Consider the following 13,528-nt stretch of genomic DNA (forward strand, 5'->3'; position numbering starts at 1 on the left):
GAAGATCTCAGCTTTGCAAAAGTAGAGCCAAGTTTTCTTTCTTCTTTTAAATGAATTTTAAAAAACATTTATTTGATTTGAAAAGCAGATTTTACAGAGAGAAGGAGAGATACAGGGATTGGAAGTGAAACAGCTAGGGTATGAATTGGAACCCATATGGGATGCTAACACCACAAGCTGGCCCCAGAAAGTCAAGTTATCTAATTCCAGATTATCAACACATCAATACATCAACATTTCTCTTCCTTTTCTTTCTTTCTTTCTTTCTTGCTTGCTTGCTTTCTTTCTTTCTTCCTTCCTTCCTTCCTTCCTTCCTTCCTTTTTCTCTCTCTCTCTCTTTTAACATTTACTTACTTTATTTTAAAGGCAGAGTTAAGAGAGAGAGAGAGAGATTCTTCCATTCATTGGTTTCACATCCCCAGATTACCTCAATTGCCAGGGTTGGGCCAAGCAGAAACGAGGAACCAGGATCTTCATCCAGCTCCGCACAGGTGGCAGGAGCCCGAGCACTTGGGCCATCTCCCACTGCTTTCCCAGTCATATCAAGAGGGTGCCGAATCAGAAATGGAGCAGCTGGGACTTAAACCATTGCCTATATGGATTGGCAGGATCACAGGTGGCAGCTTAGCCAGTTAGGCCCCAACACTGACCCCTCTAAATTTCTTTCTACACATTACTACTTCCATATAAAGTCTTCTAAAATATAAGAGAAACTAGCATGTATGGTTTCAATCCAAGTATTCTGTAGTCTCCATTATAAGTTCTTCCTAAACTTTAGTCATGAAGAAAGATCAGTTGCCTTTTTGCAGTGATATTGAGCCTTGTTTTGAATCTGGCTTGGGTCATATTTTTCATTTTTTTCAGGATGAAGATATGCATTATAAAGTAAATGATGTCTATGCCATGGCTAGAACATCCAATCTCAATGAAGAGCTTGGGCAGGTGAGTGCCTCTGTGGGAACTGGACAATATCGGAGGTACTTAAGAAGGCTCTAGCACAGCATGTGCTGGTTAACCTGCCAAAGTCCACCATGGAAGGTAGTTTAAATTGACACACATGAAACCTTGTATGATTGTAAAGACATTCTTTATTCAGAATATTGATAATATACATCTTGGATAACAAAACATGGATACTTGATAATTCTGCATCATATGCAATAGAACTGCATCATGGGTATTTGGTAATACTACATCATAGGTAACAATACTGCATCATGGGTAATAATACTGAAGTATGGGGTAATGGTATTGCATCATGCATAATAATACTGCATCATGTTAAACAGAACAGGTATATTAACAGCTACCATGTGCTTAGGAGGAGTGAAACAGAAAAACTTGCTGCTGGCTCTTAGGTTTCCAGTTAGTTCAGGGATATGAACTTGCTGGTGGAGCTTTGGCTTCCTCCTACCCTGCATCTCTGGGGCAGGTGACCAGGGCTGATAGGGAATTTTAAAGACTGCTACAAAGTTTAACACCTACCAAACTCATATTTGCTTATAGCTACCAGAAGAGCAATAGTAAAGTATCTACTTTTTAAAGACAAATCCCGACTTGGGTGTTGTCTAGTTCTGCCCATTTTCCTGTAAATGACAGAATTTCCTCATCTTCCTCCTCCTCTTCTGCTTAATAGATGAATAACCATGTGTGTGTGCATCACACTTTCTTCATGCATTCATATGATGATGACGTCTCGGTTGATTCCAAATCTTGGGCATGTGGACAGTGCTACTATAAGCATGGTGACATAGGTATCTTTTTGATACAATGTCCTTTGGGCATGTGTATAGGAGTGGAAATTCTTGGTTGTGTGGAAGTTGTATTTCTAGCTTTAAAAAAATATTTCCATACTGTTTGCCACAGTGGCTTCACTAATTTGCATTCTCATCAACAGTGTGTCAGATTCCTTTTCCAACTCTTGCACTGTCTGTTACTTTCTTTCTCAGATAATAGCCATTCTCACAGGGGTAAGGTGATCTAAATGATCTAGCATTGTTGTTTTGGGTTTTCCTGATAACTATGGTTATTGGGCATTTTTTGCATATCTTTATTGTCCATTTGTATTTCTTCTTTTGAGATCTACTCAGATCTTTGCCTCTTTCCTAACTGACTTGTTCTGGTTTTTTTGTTTGTTTTTTATTGTGTTTTATAATATTTTTGATATTGCTCTGTCAGGTAAGCAAATTGCAATGTTTTCTCCCATTCTGTTGGATATGCCTTCACTCCATTGATTGTTTCCTTTGTTGTACAGAAACCACAAATTTGATATAATCCTTTGTCTAGTTTTGCTTTTTTTTGTCTGCTTGGCTGGGGGGCTGGATCTTATTTAAAAAATCATTAATACACCAATATTGTGGAGCAGTTCCCTTGTTTTCTTTCAGCAACTTCACAGTTTCAGGTGTTACGTGGAAATTGAAAGTGGAAGGATGGAAAAAGATAGTCCAGGCTAATGGTGTAGCCATTTTATACCAAATAATATAGACTTTGATTTGAAAAGGTCACCACATAATACAAAATCAACTGTAGAAAGAAAAATCAAAATTTACAATGCCATGAAGTTAAATAACATGATACTAGATATGACAGTCTCCATTACACAGCTACTATACATCCCCTTAAATGAAGAGCCACAAAACAAAATCAACATCAGGGAGAAAAAAGAAATTAACAACACCAAGAAGTTAAATAACATGCTATCAAATGACTAACGTGTAGCTGAAGAAATGAAAATCAAGAACCTTCTTGAAGAAAATGATGCCACTGCATGATCTATGAGTCATTGAATGATTTCATCAGAAGAAAGTGTTTTGAAGAGATGAAACCAACAGAAAACAACAAAACCCATGTGATACAGTTTCTGCTGATCTTTGTTGAAGTGTGTCTCCTCCAGATAATAAACAGATGGGTTTTGTTTTTTAATCCAGTCTACTAATCTGTGACATTTGATTGAGCTTAAGCCATTTACATTCAGAGTTTAATATGTATAAAAGGTCACGCATAATGATCAGAGAACCTCCTTCCAAAAGAAGAGATCACCTTACCAGTTTCTTCTAATGTTTTCATTTTCATCTTTAATTACACTCAGTTTTTCTTTCTTGTTTTGATATCTAGATGTGAGGATACAATGCAGTATTCATCCCTACTTCCAAATCAAAGATGGACTCCCAATGAAACTGTAAAATGTAATTTAACAATATGCTGCTGGACTCTCTTCCATTGTCCATACCTACAATGTCAGGATACACTTAAATAGCAGAATAATGGACTTATGACTGCTTACGAAGGACTATGTTATTGAAATAATGTAGAGGGAGTCACTGAGGGTGTGCAGAGGGGGAATCCCAGAGCCTATGTCATAAGACAATAAAATAAATAAATGATTTTAAAAAGTCACACTTAAACCCATTTCAAAATAAAATACAATGAAACACAAATAGAAATCTGTGGGTTACACGTGAATGGGTTAATGTGTGAGCTCTGCATTCTGCTCGTTGGTCTATGGACAGTTTCGATGTCAATGTTATGCTCATTTAATTACTGTAGCTTTATAGAGTGTTCTGAAATCAGGCATGGTGATTCCTGTAGGTTTTTTTCTGTTTTCTTTTGTTGTTCCATATGAATCCGAACTTTTTGTCTAAGTTCCATTGGCATTTTGATAGGGATTGTGTTGAATGTATATATATATATATATTTTTTAGGCTTCAAGGACTTAACATTTTAGTTTTTTATTCCAACAATTTCATCAACTGATTTCTTCTGAACTTTTCCTCACTCTTTCTTTTGACTAAACACGCTTATTTTCAGTTTTTAAAAATATTTTATACTGAATCAATTTGATATACTTTTCTCCTGCTTTACAGCTTTGAATTCTATATACTTTGCTAGGACGAAATCTATTTTCCTACATAATTTGTCTCCTCCAGTCTGATTTTTCTTTGATCAAAATTCCATGTTTTTCTTACCAATGGAAGTTTTTTGCTCTACTTCATAATCTAATTTTTAATTATATTGAGTTTTGATGACTTACAAAAACTTGTATCTTGACTATTTTGCATATGGTTTATTTGTGGTCAATTAAACATGAAGTCAGTGACTATTATGTGACTCTGAATGTTTCCTTTTTCTTTGATAGGTAAAATACTTATTTTCTGATAAAACAGGAACACTTACTTGCAATATTATGACATTTAAGAAGTGTACCATTGCAGGTATAATGTATGGGTAAGTATTTCTACTCCCATCCTCTAGGAAATTTTCACTTGTTTGGTCTTAAAATGAGTTCACTTTTATTTGCTTCAAGGCTTACCTAACTCTGAATGAAACTGAAAGTTAATAGAGCCTGTCTGAAAATGCATAGTTGTTTTAAATACAGCAATATGCTTTTGTACCTGCCTGGGGCACTTGAGGGATTCTGTTGACAGGCTTGTAACAGCTATGTGTCCTCCTTGTTTCCCTGTAGAGAGTCAGAGCCCAGTGACGTCATCACAGAAGAGAACAGGTAGGCAGCCTTCTGTGCCTCTTTACCTCTGTTCATGTCCCTGCAACCTCCTTGGAGTCAGCCCGGTAGACTACAGAGCCTTGTGCAGCACCCCCTAAAGGCAGTTTCCAGAACATTTCTCTTGACAGATTTTCCCTCTGTGGTAGTGGAACAACCTAGGACACAGGCTTTCACTTACTGCTTTTCTAGTTGCTGCAAATCCCTCATAGTGACACACTTTTTAGCACCATTCAGTTCCCTTTTGCAGGCTCAGGCTTGGCGGGACGTACAATGACAGCCCTGTAAATATCGGTGACAGTTACACAGACTTTTTTTTTTAAAGCATAAAAACTTTATTTAGTGGAAAGGCAGAATGGCAGAGAGAGGTTGAGACTGAGAGCATCCATCCTCTGGGTTGGTTTCCTAAACAACCATGAAGACTAAGGCTAGGCCAGGTAAAAATCAGGAGCCTGAAATTCCACCCGAATCTCCCACGTGGGTGGCAGGGGATCATCTTCTGCCACTTTCCCGGGTGCATTAGTGGGGAACTGGACTGGAGATGGAGCCACCAGGCCCTGAAGTAGGGGCTGCAGGCGGCAGCTTCACTTTCCCAACACTGGCTCCTCTGTAACTCTTCAGGGAAGATCCTCCTGAAAACAGAACATGGTGCTTAGTGTTGACTTGGAGTTCTTTTGTTTAGTGGTGGATACCATGAGGGACTTTTTGTTGAAAGTGATCTTTTCTACTCTTCCTTATAGTCAATCACCTCCCATCACAGACACCTGTGAATTTAATGACCCCAGGTTACTGGAGAATTTAAAGAACGGCCATGTGAGTGCGGTGTTTTCATTCTAATTTAATATAGCAATGGTTACAGCCTTAGAACATATCCATATAACTTTAAAACATATGTGTGTATATGTATATATATACACTCCTATATATATATTTCTATAATAAGACTGGGTTTAAAAATTAATATTATAAATGAAGTGCTAAACCGATCAATTGAGTGAATTTAAATTATGCAAGATATTTTATTATGCAGCCACCAGTTGAGTCTGTCCATCTGTTTTTAAACTATTTGGCTTTGTTGCATTGCGTTCTGTGAATCTCTATATTTGTCTATTACAAGGCATTGATCTATTTGATTTGAGATGATGGTCTCCTAAAAATGTAAATGTTTGATCATTTGAAACACTGACAGAGAAGGAATACTAAACTCACACCTGTCCAGAAGCTTCAGATGTACAAGCTGTGTCTTGGCTTGGGGCCTTCGAGCAGATCCTTCTCTATGACGTACGCATGCCACTGTCACCATCAGCATACAGATGACTAACTAATCTGCTTACTCAGATCTTTAGGGGTCATCTGCTCATATACTGCATAAAATAGTCTCCCCACCCTCCCTTCCACCGCTCCCTGGCATATGGCAGCAGTTTCGGAAAATCCTCAGCAAGGATAGTGTAACCACAGAACCGGCACCATTGGAATGAATGAGTGGCTTTCTGCTGGCATTCAACTTTGTATGTTCTTGGTGTCAAACGTCAGTTGTTACAAACTGTAGGCAGGTTGCTGGCCTGAGAGGAAACCCACTAATCCTGTGTCTGTTTTACAGCCCACAGAAGACTATATAAGGGAATTTCTCACCCTGCTAAGTGTGTGCCACACCGTTTTTCCAGAGAGTGATGGAGATAATATCATCTACCAAGCTTCCTCTCCAGGTCGGTGTTCTGTGCAAGTGCAGCACAGGTGTCAAAATCATGAAACGAGTTTGCGCTGCTGCTGGCTGCCTTGATTATTTGTGTTGGTCCTTCCTGGGACAGCTCATGGGCTGGGAGCATTCATGGGGTCCAGAGCAGCTCTGAGCTGCTTGGGTGTTCTGAGGCTCCCTGTCGTCCACCCTCACTGCACCCTCAAGGCTCTAGTGGGCTCTTACGAGCCCAAGGTCAAGGAGTGTGTTTAGATTTAATAAGTAGCAAAGCAGAGGTAAGTTGAAGGCCCTGCAGCCTCTAATGGAGAGGCTGTTAAATGTCTAGGGAACAAACAAGATCATGAATAATGAAAAAGTATGAAAACCCAACCCAAAGAGGCCTTATTTAACAAAATGCCTTCTTTCATGAATGCAGTTCAATACCGAGAAGGACAATTAAGTGCTCTTGGATCAAAAAAGCAAGATTGCTTTTCTTTTTTTTTTTTAATGACATGGAGAATGGAAATCTGTGTTGAATTTAGTGTTGATACAGTTGCTTACTCTCTTTTCATCTTTTTTTTTTTTCAATCGACAGATGAAGCCGCTTTAGTGAAAGGAGCAAAAAATCTTGGCTATGTGTTCACTGCCAGAACGCCATACTCGGTGACCATCGATGCTGTGAGTAGGACCCTGAGTAGTTCTCAACACTCTGCAGCCTCCTCGCTTTTCCAGAGACATGTACATGGAGCCCCGGGGGCAAAGCGCTGGAGAGTCCCGTCTGGCTCTTCCCTCCCAGCCACTGTTCTTGGGCACCTTCCTCCACTTCCCTGGGCTCTCCTAAGCTTTGTTATGATCTCATGGATCCAAGAGTCCTTGTGAAAATCCGATGAGTTCACCTAGTAAAGTCATTGGAACAAGTGCCTGCCACACAGAAAATCCACCAAGTGAGCAACTGCGGGGTTAGAATGATCAGACCTCCCAGAAACCAGCTGTGCTTTCCTGATGGGGCACTAGCTGGGTGCAAACGCCTCTTGGGTGCATGCTGCTCCTCCACGATTTGTCATTTTGTTGCATGCGTGCCTGTGGCCTGTGGCTTACGATAACTGTTTGACGCAACCTTTATTAATGGGCAGTGATCATGGCAGTGGGAATGATGAATTCATCATTATAGCCAGAGCACCTGGCCAATAGAAATTCTCAAATTATTTGAAATTCTATAGTGCCTTTTATTGGTTACACTAGGAATCTGTGGATTCAGAGATAAATTGATTTTGGCAGCAGGAAATCAAGAGGCTATACTGGAAAAATTTAGAAAACAATATGTCGTTTCTTTGAAACCTTATCTTTAACATGGCACTTCCCTCGTTTGTTCACCTCCTCACACTGTCTGAGCATTAAATGCTTCATTTGACTTTTGCAATAAAAAAAGGTCTATTAATTTTTATTGGAAAGGCAGATCAAATTTACAGAGAAAAGGAGAGACAGAGGGAAAGATCTTCTGTCTGCTGGTCACTCCCCAAATGTCCACAAAACCCAGAGCTGAGCCAGGAGCCAGGAGCTTCTTTAAGTCTCCCGCATGTTTGCAGGGTCCCAAGGCTTTGGACCGTCCTCAATTGCTTTCCCAGGCCATAAGCAGGCAGCTGGATGGAAAGTGTAGTAGCCAGGACTTGAACTGGTGCCTATATGGGATCTCCATGCTTGCAAGGTGAGGATTTAGCCATTGGGCTATTGTGCCAAACCTGATCTTTGCAATTTAGAGAAAAAAACACATTTATTTGTCCTCCAGTTGCCATGTGTTGATTGTCTCATTAACTGCATTTACTCTTGCTCCCTAAGACTATCTATAAACTGTTTCTGAGAGTGCTGATGGAGAACGAAACAGAGGTACCTCCTTTCTAAACAGCTGCTGTTAGAAACGTGGATGCTTTTAACACTGCCTGAGTGGCAGAGACAAATTCTACCAGACGAGGGCGCCATCATCTCATCAGACTTGCAAGAACACTTTGATTTTGGGGAGAGAAAAAAAAAAACCTGTGTAAACACAAAGTGAAATTCTTTTTTGGGGGATTGGATTGTTTGGCAAGACAATCACCCTCTTCCTCAGCTGAGACCATGTCGTTTGTCTTCCTGCAGATGGGTCAGAAGTGCATTTTCAAAATCCTTAATATTCTGGAATTTTCTAGGTAAGCCACCCCTGTCCTCTGAGAGGACATGCCGCTTCTGTCCTGGAGCAGTCATTGCCATGAGTCTTGAGCTTCCGCTCGAAGCCTCATCATTCTTTTCCTGAACAGCCTTCACCCTGAAAACAACATTTATTTTGTTAGAAGGGCTTGAGACAGTGAGCAAACATAGGATCTGCAGTTAACTCGGTACGTTGATATATGCAGCACAAACGCAGACTGTGGCTGCCTCCTCCCCCTAGAAAAATGCAAGCTCCACTGAAGTGATCTTTTCAACATCCCCGAGTTAATCATTGAAAGAATCAGGTTAGATGCAAGGTCTGGGGTGTTTTCAACTGAGGGATGCTTCCAAAGGGGAAAGAGAAGCTGGAGAACATTAATAAGACATACAGTAGCCGCTTCATGGGAGTAGAACACATCTGCTACAGCTACGGACATTTCTGAGTATCTTCCACCTGCCAGCCACCTGTTCTAGAACTAGAGTGGCCTGGACCAATTTCTGTCTGTGAGATTTCTGCTCTAGTGGAGGGAGGCCAATATCAAACAGGTGAGAAAGCTCACTAACAAGTAGTTCAGTCCTGCTGAGTGCTGGAAAGAACATCAGACGCCAAGACGTGACAGAGACAGCCGTGCTGCGGGTAGCAGAGACTGTGCTAGCTGGCCAGCCTGGCTCAGCGGGTGGCAGTTGGGTTGATGCATCACTGCACAGCAGAGGCTGGCAGCCCTGGGAAGACACAGAAGTGAATTCCAGGCAGCAGCAACCAGCACTGGGATGGGTTGGTCGTGATTGTGGGCGGAGGTGGTGGGCAGCAGGAGATGGGCCATGTGAATCTCACAGCAGGATTTTCAGAATCTTTAAGGAATTCAGTTTTTCCCTTGATGTGCCACCAGTCGTTAAGTTTTCAAATTGGGCAATGTCATCTATTTGAACTTTTGAGAAATCGCTGTTTTCCTGAATTACCTGGGTATTGCAGGGCAGCAGAAATGTATGTATAAAATGTTTCAGTGGTAGAAGTTCTTGCTGCCTTTCTACTCATCACTGCCTGGAACCTTGGAGTGCCTGCTCTGTATGTGAACTGTGCTAAGGTGTGGAGGTCTGTGACAGAATGAGGCACTGACCTTGCCGTCTACTACAAGACAAAGTTGTGTGTGAAAGAAGTTTCTTGATGGGTCTAGAAAGCCTAGTACAAGGTTGGGGGAGCATGGAAGATGTCATTTCTGATTGACACGATTGGGGCAGGTCTTATGGAGGAAGTTACATCTTTGAGTATAACTAGGATTTGCATGGGTAGAGGTGGAAGTTGGGAGCCAGCCACGTGTCTTCGGAGGAAGGAATGGAGCCAGTGATGGCAGGAGGAGGAGAATGTGAGCTGTTCAGGCAATAGAAGATCGTCCGGTGCGATGTAAGCCTGGACTGTGCAAGACAGGGGGATTTACTGCAAAAGTGGGCATTTGAAGGTGCTTTGTAGGGTTCCTCTGAAATGTCTTCCAAAGTGTCATCTAAAGGTCAAGACTGGGGAAACAACAGGCTGAGGAAGAAGTTCTGCTTCTACCCGAGTAATTTCCTTGGGTCACGTGGAGGCGAGGGGGGAATCTTCATGCCTACTTGGGCTGCAAAATTTGGAATAATAGCAATAAGCTTAAAGTTCTATGTACAACACAAAACAGAAGAAGGAAAAATTCTGAAGGACTTGGAGAACAGGGTGTGGAGTTTCACATCTCTGAGCAGTACATCGAGAATGGGAAGGTGTGTTGGAGAGAGACAGCATGACGTCTGAATGCACAGAGCCCTGGGCAGCTGTCCTTTTTCTCTGTAGGGATTTTAATGATTGAGCGCACTTAAAAATGTTCCCGAAAAATGAAAGTAACACATAAGTTTATGTTTGGGCAAATAAAATTGGAAATTCTTGCATTTTTGCATAATCTGCATTTCCACAAACTTTTAGAGGATCCCTTCTATATATTATATGATATTCATATTTTGTATAGATTTTATGCATGTTATTAGACAACATACATATGCAATAATTATATAACCCATGGCTTACATATAATATATATATATATATATATATATATAAATAATAAAATGTATATATTATAACAAACAATTTTCATGGAAGGAAAGGACAGGACCTGAGAAACGGTAGTATTAATATAAGGGTGTGGAGATTTATAATTAAGAGTCCATTTTAAGGAGTTAGGTAAAGAAAAAGAAATAAGACAACCTTAATGCAAATTGTAAGATCAATAACCTTTTCAATACTGTTTTTGCTGCAATCCATGGGTTTTCATACTGTGTTTATTTTCATTTCTTCAGGATAGTTTTTCTCTTATTAAATTCTTCACTGACTAATAGATCACACAGTAGCATGATTTTCTTCAGGAAGTTTTTGTGTTTCCTTTTTCATTTCTTTATCGGCACATTGGTTATTCAGTAGCATGTAACTCCATGGTGCCGTAAATCTTTTGTTTTATCTTTATTCCTGTTGTTAATTTTGTTTTATGGCTTCTCATTTAAAAGAATGCATAGTAACTGCACAAGATGGACTCCCAATGAAAATGTTGAATTTATCTTGACAATAGGATACTGGACTGTCTGCCATTGTCTGCACCAGCAATGTCACGACACACTTAAATAACAGAATGATGGATTTATGACTGCTTATGAAGACTATACTATTTTTTTAAAGATTTATTTTTTTTTTATTACAAAGTCAGATATACAGAAAGGAGAGACAGAGAGGAAGATCTTCCATCTGATGATTCACTCCCCAAGTGAGCCGCAATGGCCTGTACTGCGCCGATCCGAAGCCGGGAACCTGGAACCTCTTCCAGGTCTCCCACACGGGTGCAGAGTCCCAAGGCTTTGGGCCGTCCTCGACTGCTTTCCCAGGCCACAAGCAGGGAGCTGGATGGGAAGTGGAGCTGCCGGGATTAGAAGCGGCGCCCATATGGGATCCCGGGGCTTTCAAGGCGAGGACTTTAGCCACTAGGCCACGCCGCCGGGCCGAAATATACTATTGAAATAATATGCGGGAAATAAGTTGGGGAAGGGAAAAAGGGGAGGAGGTGGTGGAAATCCCAGAGCCTATGGAATTGTACATAAAAGTAAAAATGAAATAGCAGGGATAAATTAAAAAAAAAAACACAAAAGCAAAAGAAAAAGAAAAAGAAGTGATGACAGCATTTGATAACACTTGCGGACCTTTTTACTGATTGTTCACTGAGAATGGATTAAAAAACAACACACATCTATTCACTGTCTTCAAGAAACACAACTCGCCATCAAGGATACACAAATTGAAAGTGTAAAGTTGTTCAAAGATACTTCATACTAATGGAAAGCAAAAATGAGCAGCTGTAGCCATCCTAATACAGCACAAAATAGGGTTTAACGCAAAAGCTGTTAAAAGAGACAGGTGGGCACGGGAAATGGGCAAACACTTCACAAAGGAACAAACCCAAATGGCAAATAAACATATGAAAAAATGCTCAAGTTCCCTGGCAATAAGGGAAATCCAAATTAAAACATCAATGAGGTACCACCTAACGCCAGTAAGACTGGCCCACATGAATAAAAGCACCAACAACACTTGCTGGCGAGGTTGCGGGGAAAAGGGAACCCTACTCCACTGCTGGTGGGGCTGCAGGCTGGTACAGCCTCTCTGGAAATCAGTATGGAGAATATTCAAACAACTCAAATTCAACATACCGTATGATCCAGCAATACCACTCCTAGGAATATATCCAGAACAATTGTTTTATGAGAAACCAACATGCACTCCTATGCTCATAGCAGCACAATCAGTAATTGCAAAAACATGGAAGCAACCAAAATGCCCATCAACAGAGGATTGGATAAGAAAGCTATGGTTCATCTACTCCATGGAATACTACTCAGCTATTAAAAAAACCAAAATGCAGTTCTTTGTGGCCAAATGGGCCAAACTGGAAACCATAATGCTAAGGGAAATGAGCCAATCCCAAAAGGTTAAATACCACATGTTTGCCTTAATTTAAGATGATATGATGTTATGTATAACATGTTATGTTATGAACGTTATGTGATGTGTATAAACTAAAATTGAAGTATAGGTGAGGTGGTCACAGAAGGTGGCTGGGAACTCGCATTTACTTTTAACATATTGGTTACTCATTACTATGTCAATTAATTCCATAATGATGTAAATTTTTGCTGATGGTATATTGGAGCTTTCAATTGACTGGGATGATACTCTGCTGGCTCTGTCTTCAGACCAGAGAGGGTATACCTAAGAAGTTGTTGAACTTGACTGGACAATAAGATGCTGGACTCTATGTTTGGTATATGCTTGCAATGGGGGAATCTCAACTGAACTTGAGCTGTGGTTATGCAACAAGGTGGAGGAATCCACCATGGTGGGAGGGTATGGGGAGGGGTGGGGAGAACCCAAGTACCTATGTAACTGTGTCACATAATACAATGTAATGAACGAAGTAAAAAAAAAAAAAAGAGACAGGTAAACAAATAAACATCAAGGCATCACTTCAACAAGGAAATATGACTATGGCAACTATGCATGCATCTAACTCAAGGGCATCTGACTATTTGAAACAAATGTTAATGGATCTAAAGAGAAAAACAGACTGTAATTCAATAGTAATTGGGGCCTTCAATAACACTCCACTTTCACTGGTGGACAGATCAACAGATACAAAGAAGAACCAGTGCGCTCTCTGGCCCAAATGGACCTACAGAACCTTTCAACCCACAGTCACAGAATACACATTCTTTTCACTAATGCATGGAGCTCTCCCTAGATAGGCCATGTACTAGTCCATAACTCAAGTCACCACAAACTCAAAGAAAATCAAAATAATACCATTTATCTTTTCTGGCTACAATGAAATGAAGCTAGAAATGAATCTCTTAAGAAACTTTAGACATCTATAAACACATGGACAGTGAAGAGCATGCTCCTGAATGAGCAGATTACAGTGATTAGTGCCTCATGCAGAAGTTGGAAGGATTCAAATAAATGATCTAACAATGCATCTCAAGTACCTTGAAAAGCAAGAACAAATAAAACCCAAAATTAGTAGGAAGAAATAATTTAGAATAGAAACAAATTCCAAATGAAAAAGATACATATCAGTGAAATGAAGAGTTGGTTTTTTGAAAACATAAACAAA

The 13,528-nt window shown here is 40.3% G+C and overlaps 1 protein-coding gene across 1 annotated transcript in view; it reads left to right on the plus strand.

The window, feature by feature from the left end:
- LOC101535813 (phospholipid-transporting ATPase IB-like) overlaps nt 1-13,528 on the plus strand; it is a 143,879-nt gene that overhangs the window by 45,227 nt on the left and 85,124 nt on the right. The window contains exons 13-19 of the mRNA XM_004577703.4: nt 865-942; nt 4,136-4,224; nt 4,463-4,501; nt 5,239-5,311; nt 6,099-6,204; nt 6,769-6,851; nt 8,307-8,356. Coding sequence (XP_004577760.4) covers nt 865-942; nt 4,136-4,224; nt 4,463-4,501; nt 5,239-5,311; nt 6,099-6,204; nt 6,769-6,851; nt 8,307-8,356 — 518 coding nt within the window. The remainder of the gene's footprint in view (nt 1-864; nt 943-4,135; nt 4,225-4,462; nt 4,502-5,238; nt 5,312-6,098; nt 6,205-6,768; nt 6,852-8,306; nt 8,357-13,528) is intronic.

This window comes from Ochotona princeps, chromosome 12 (assembly GCF_030435755.1).
Source record: "Ochotona princeps isolate mOchPri1 chromosome 12, mOchPri1.hap1, whole genome shotgun sequence".
NCBI lineage: Eukaryota > Metazoa > Chordata > Mammalia > Lagomorpha > Ochotonidae > Ochotona > Ochotona princeps.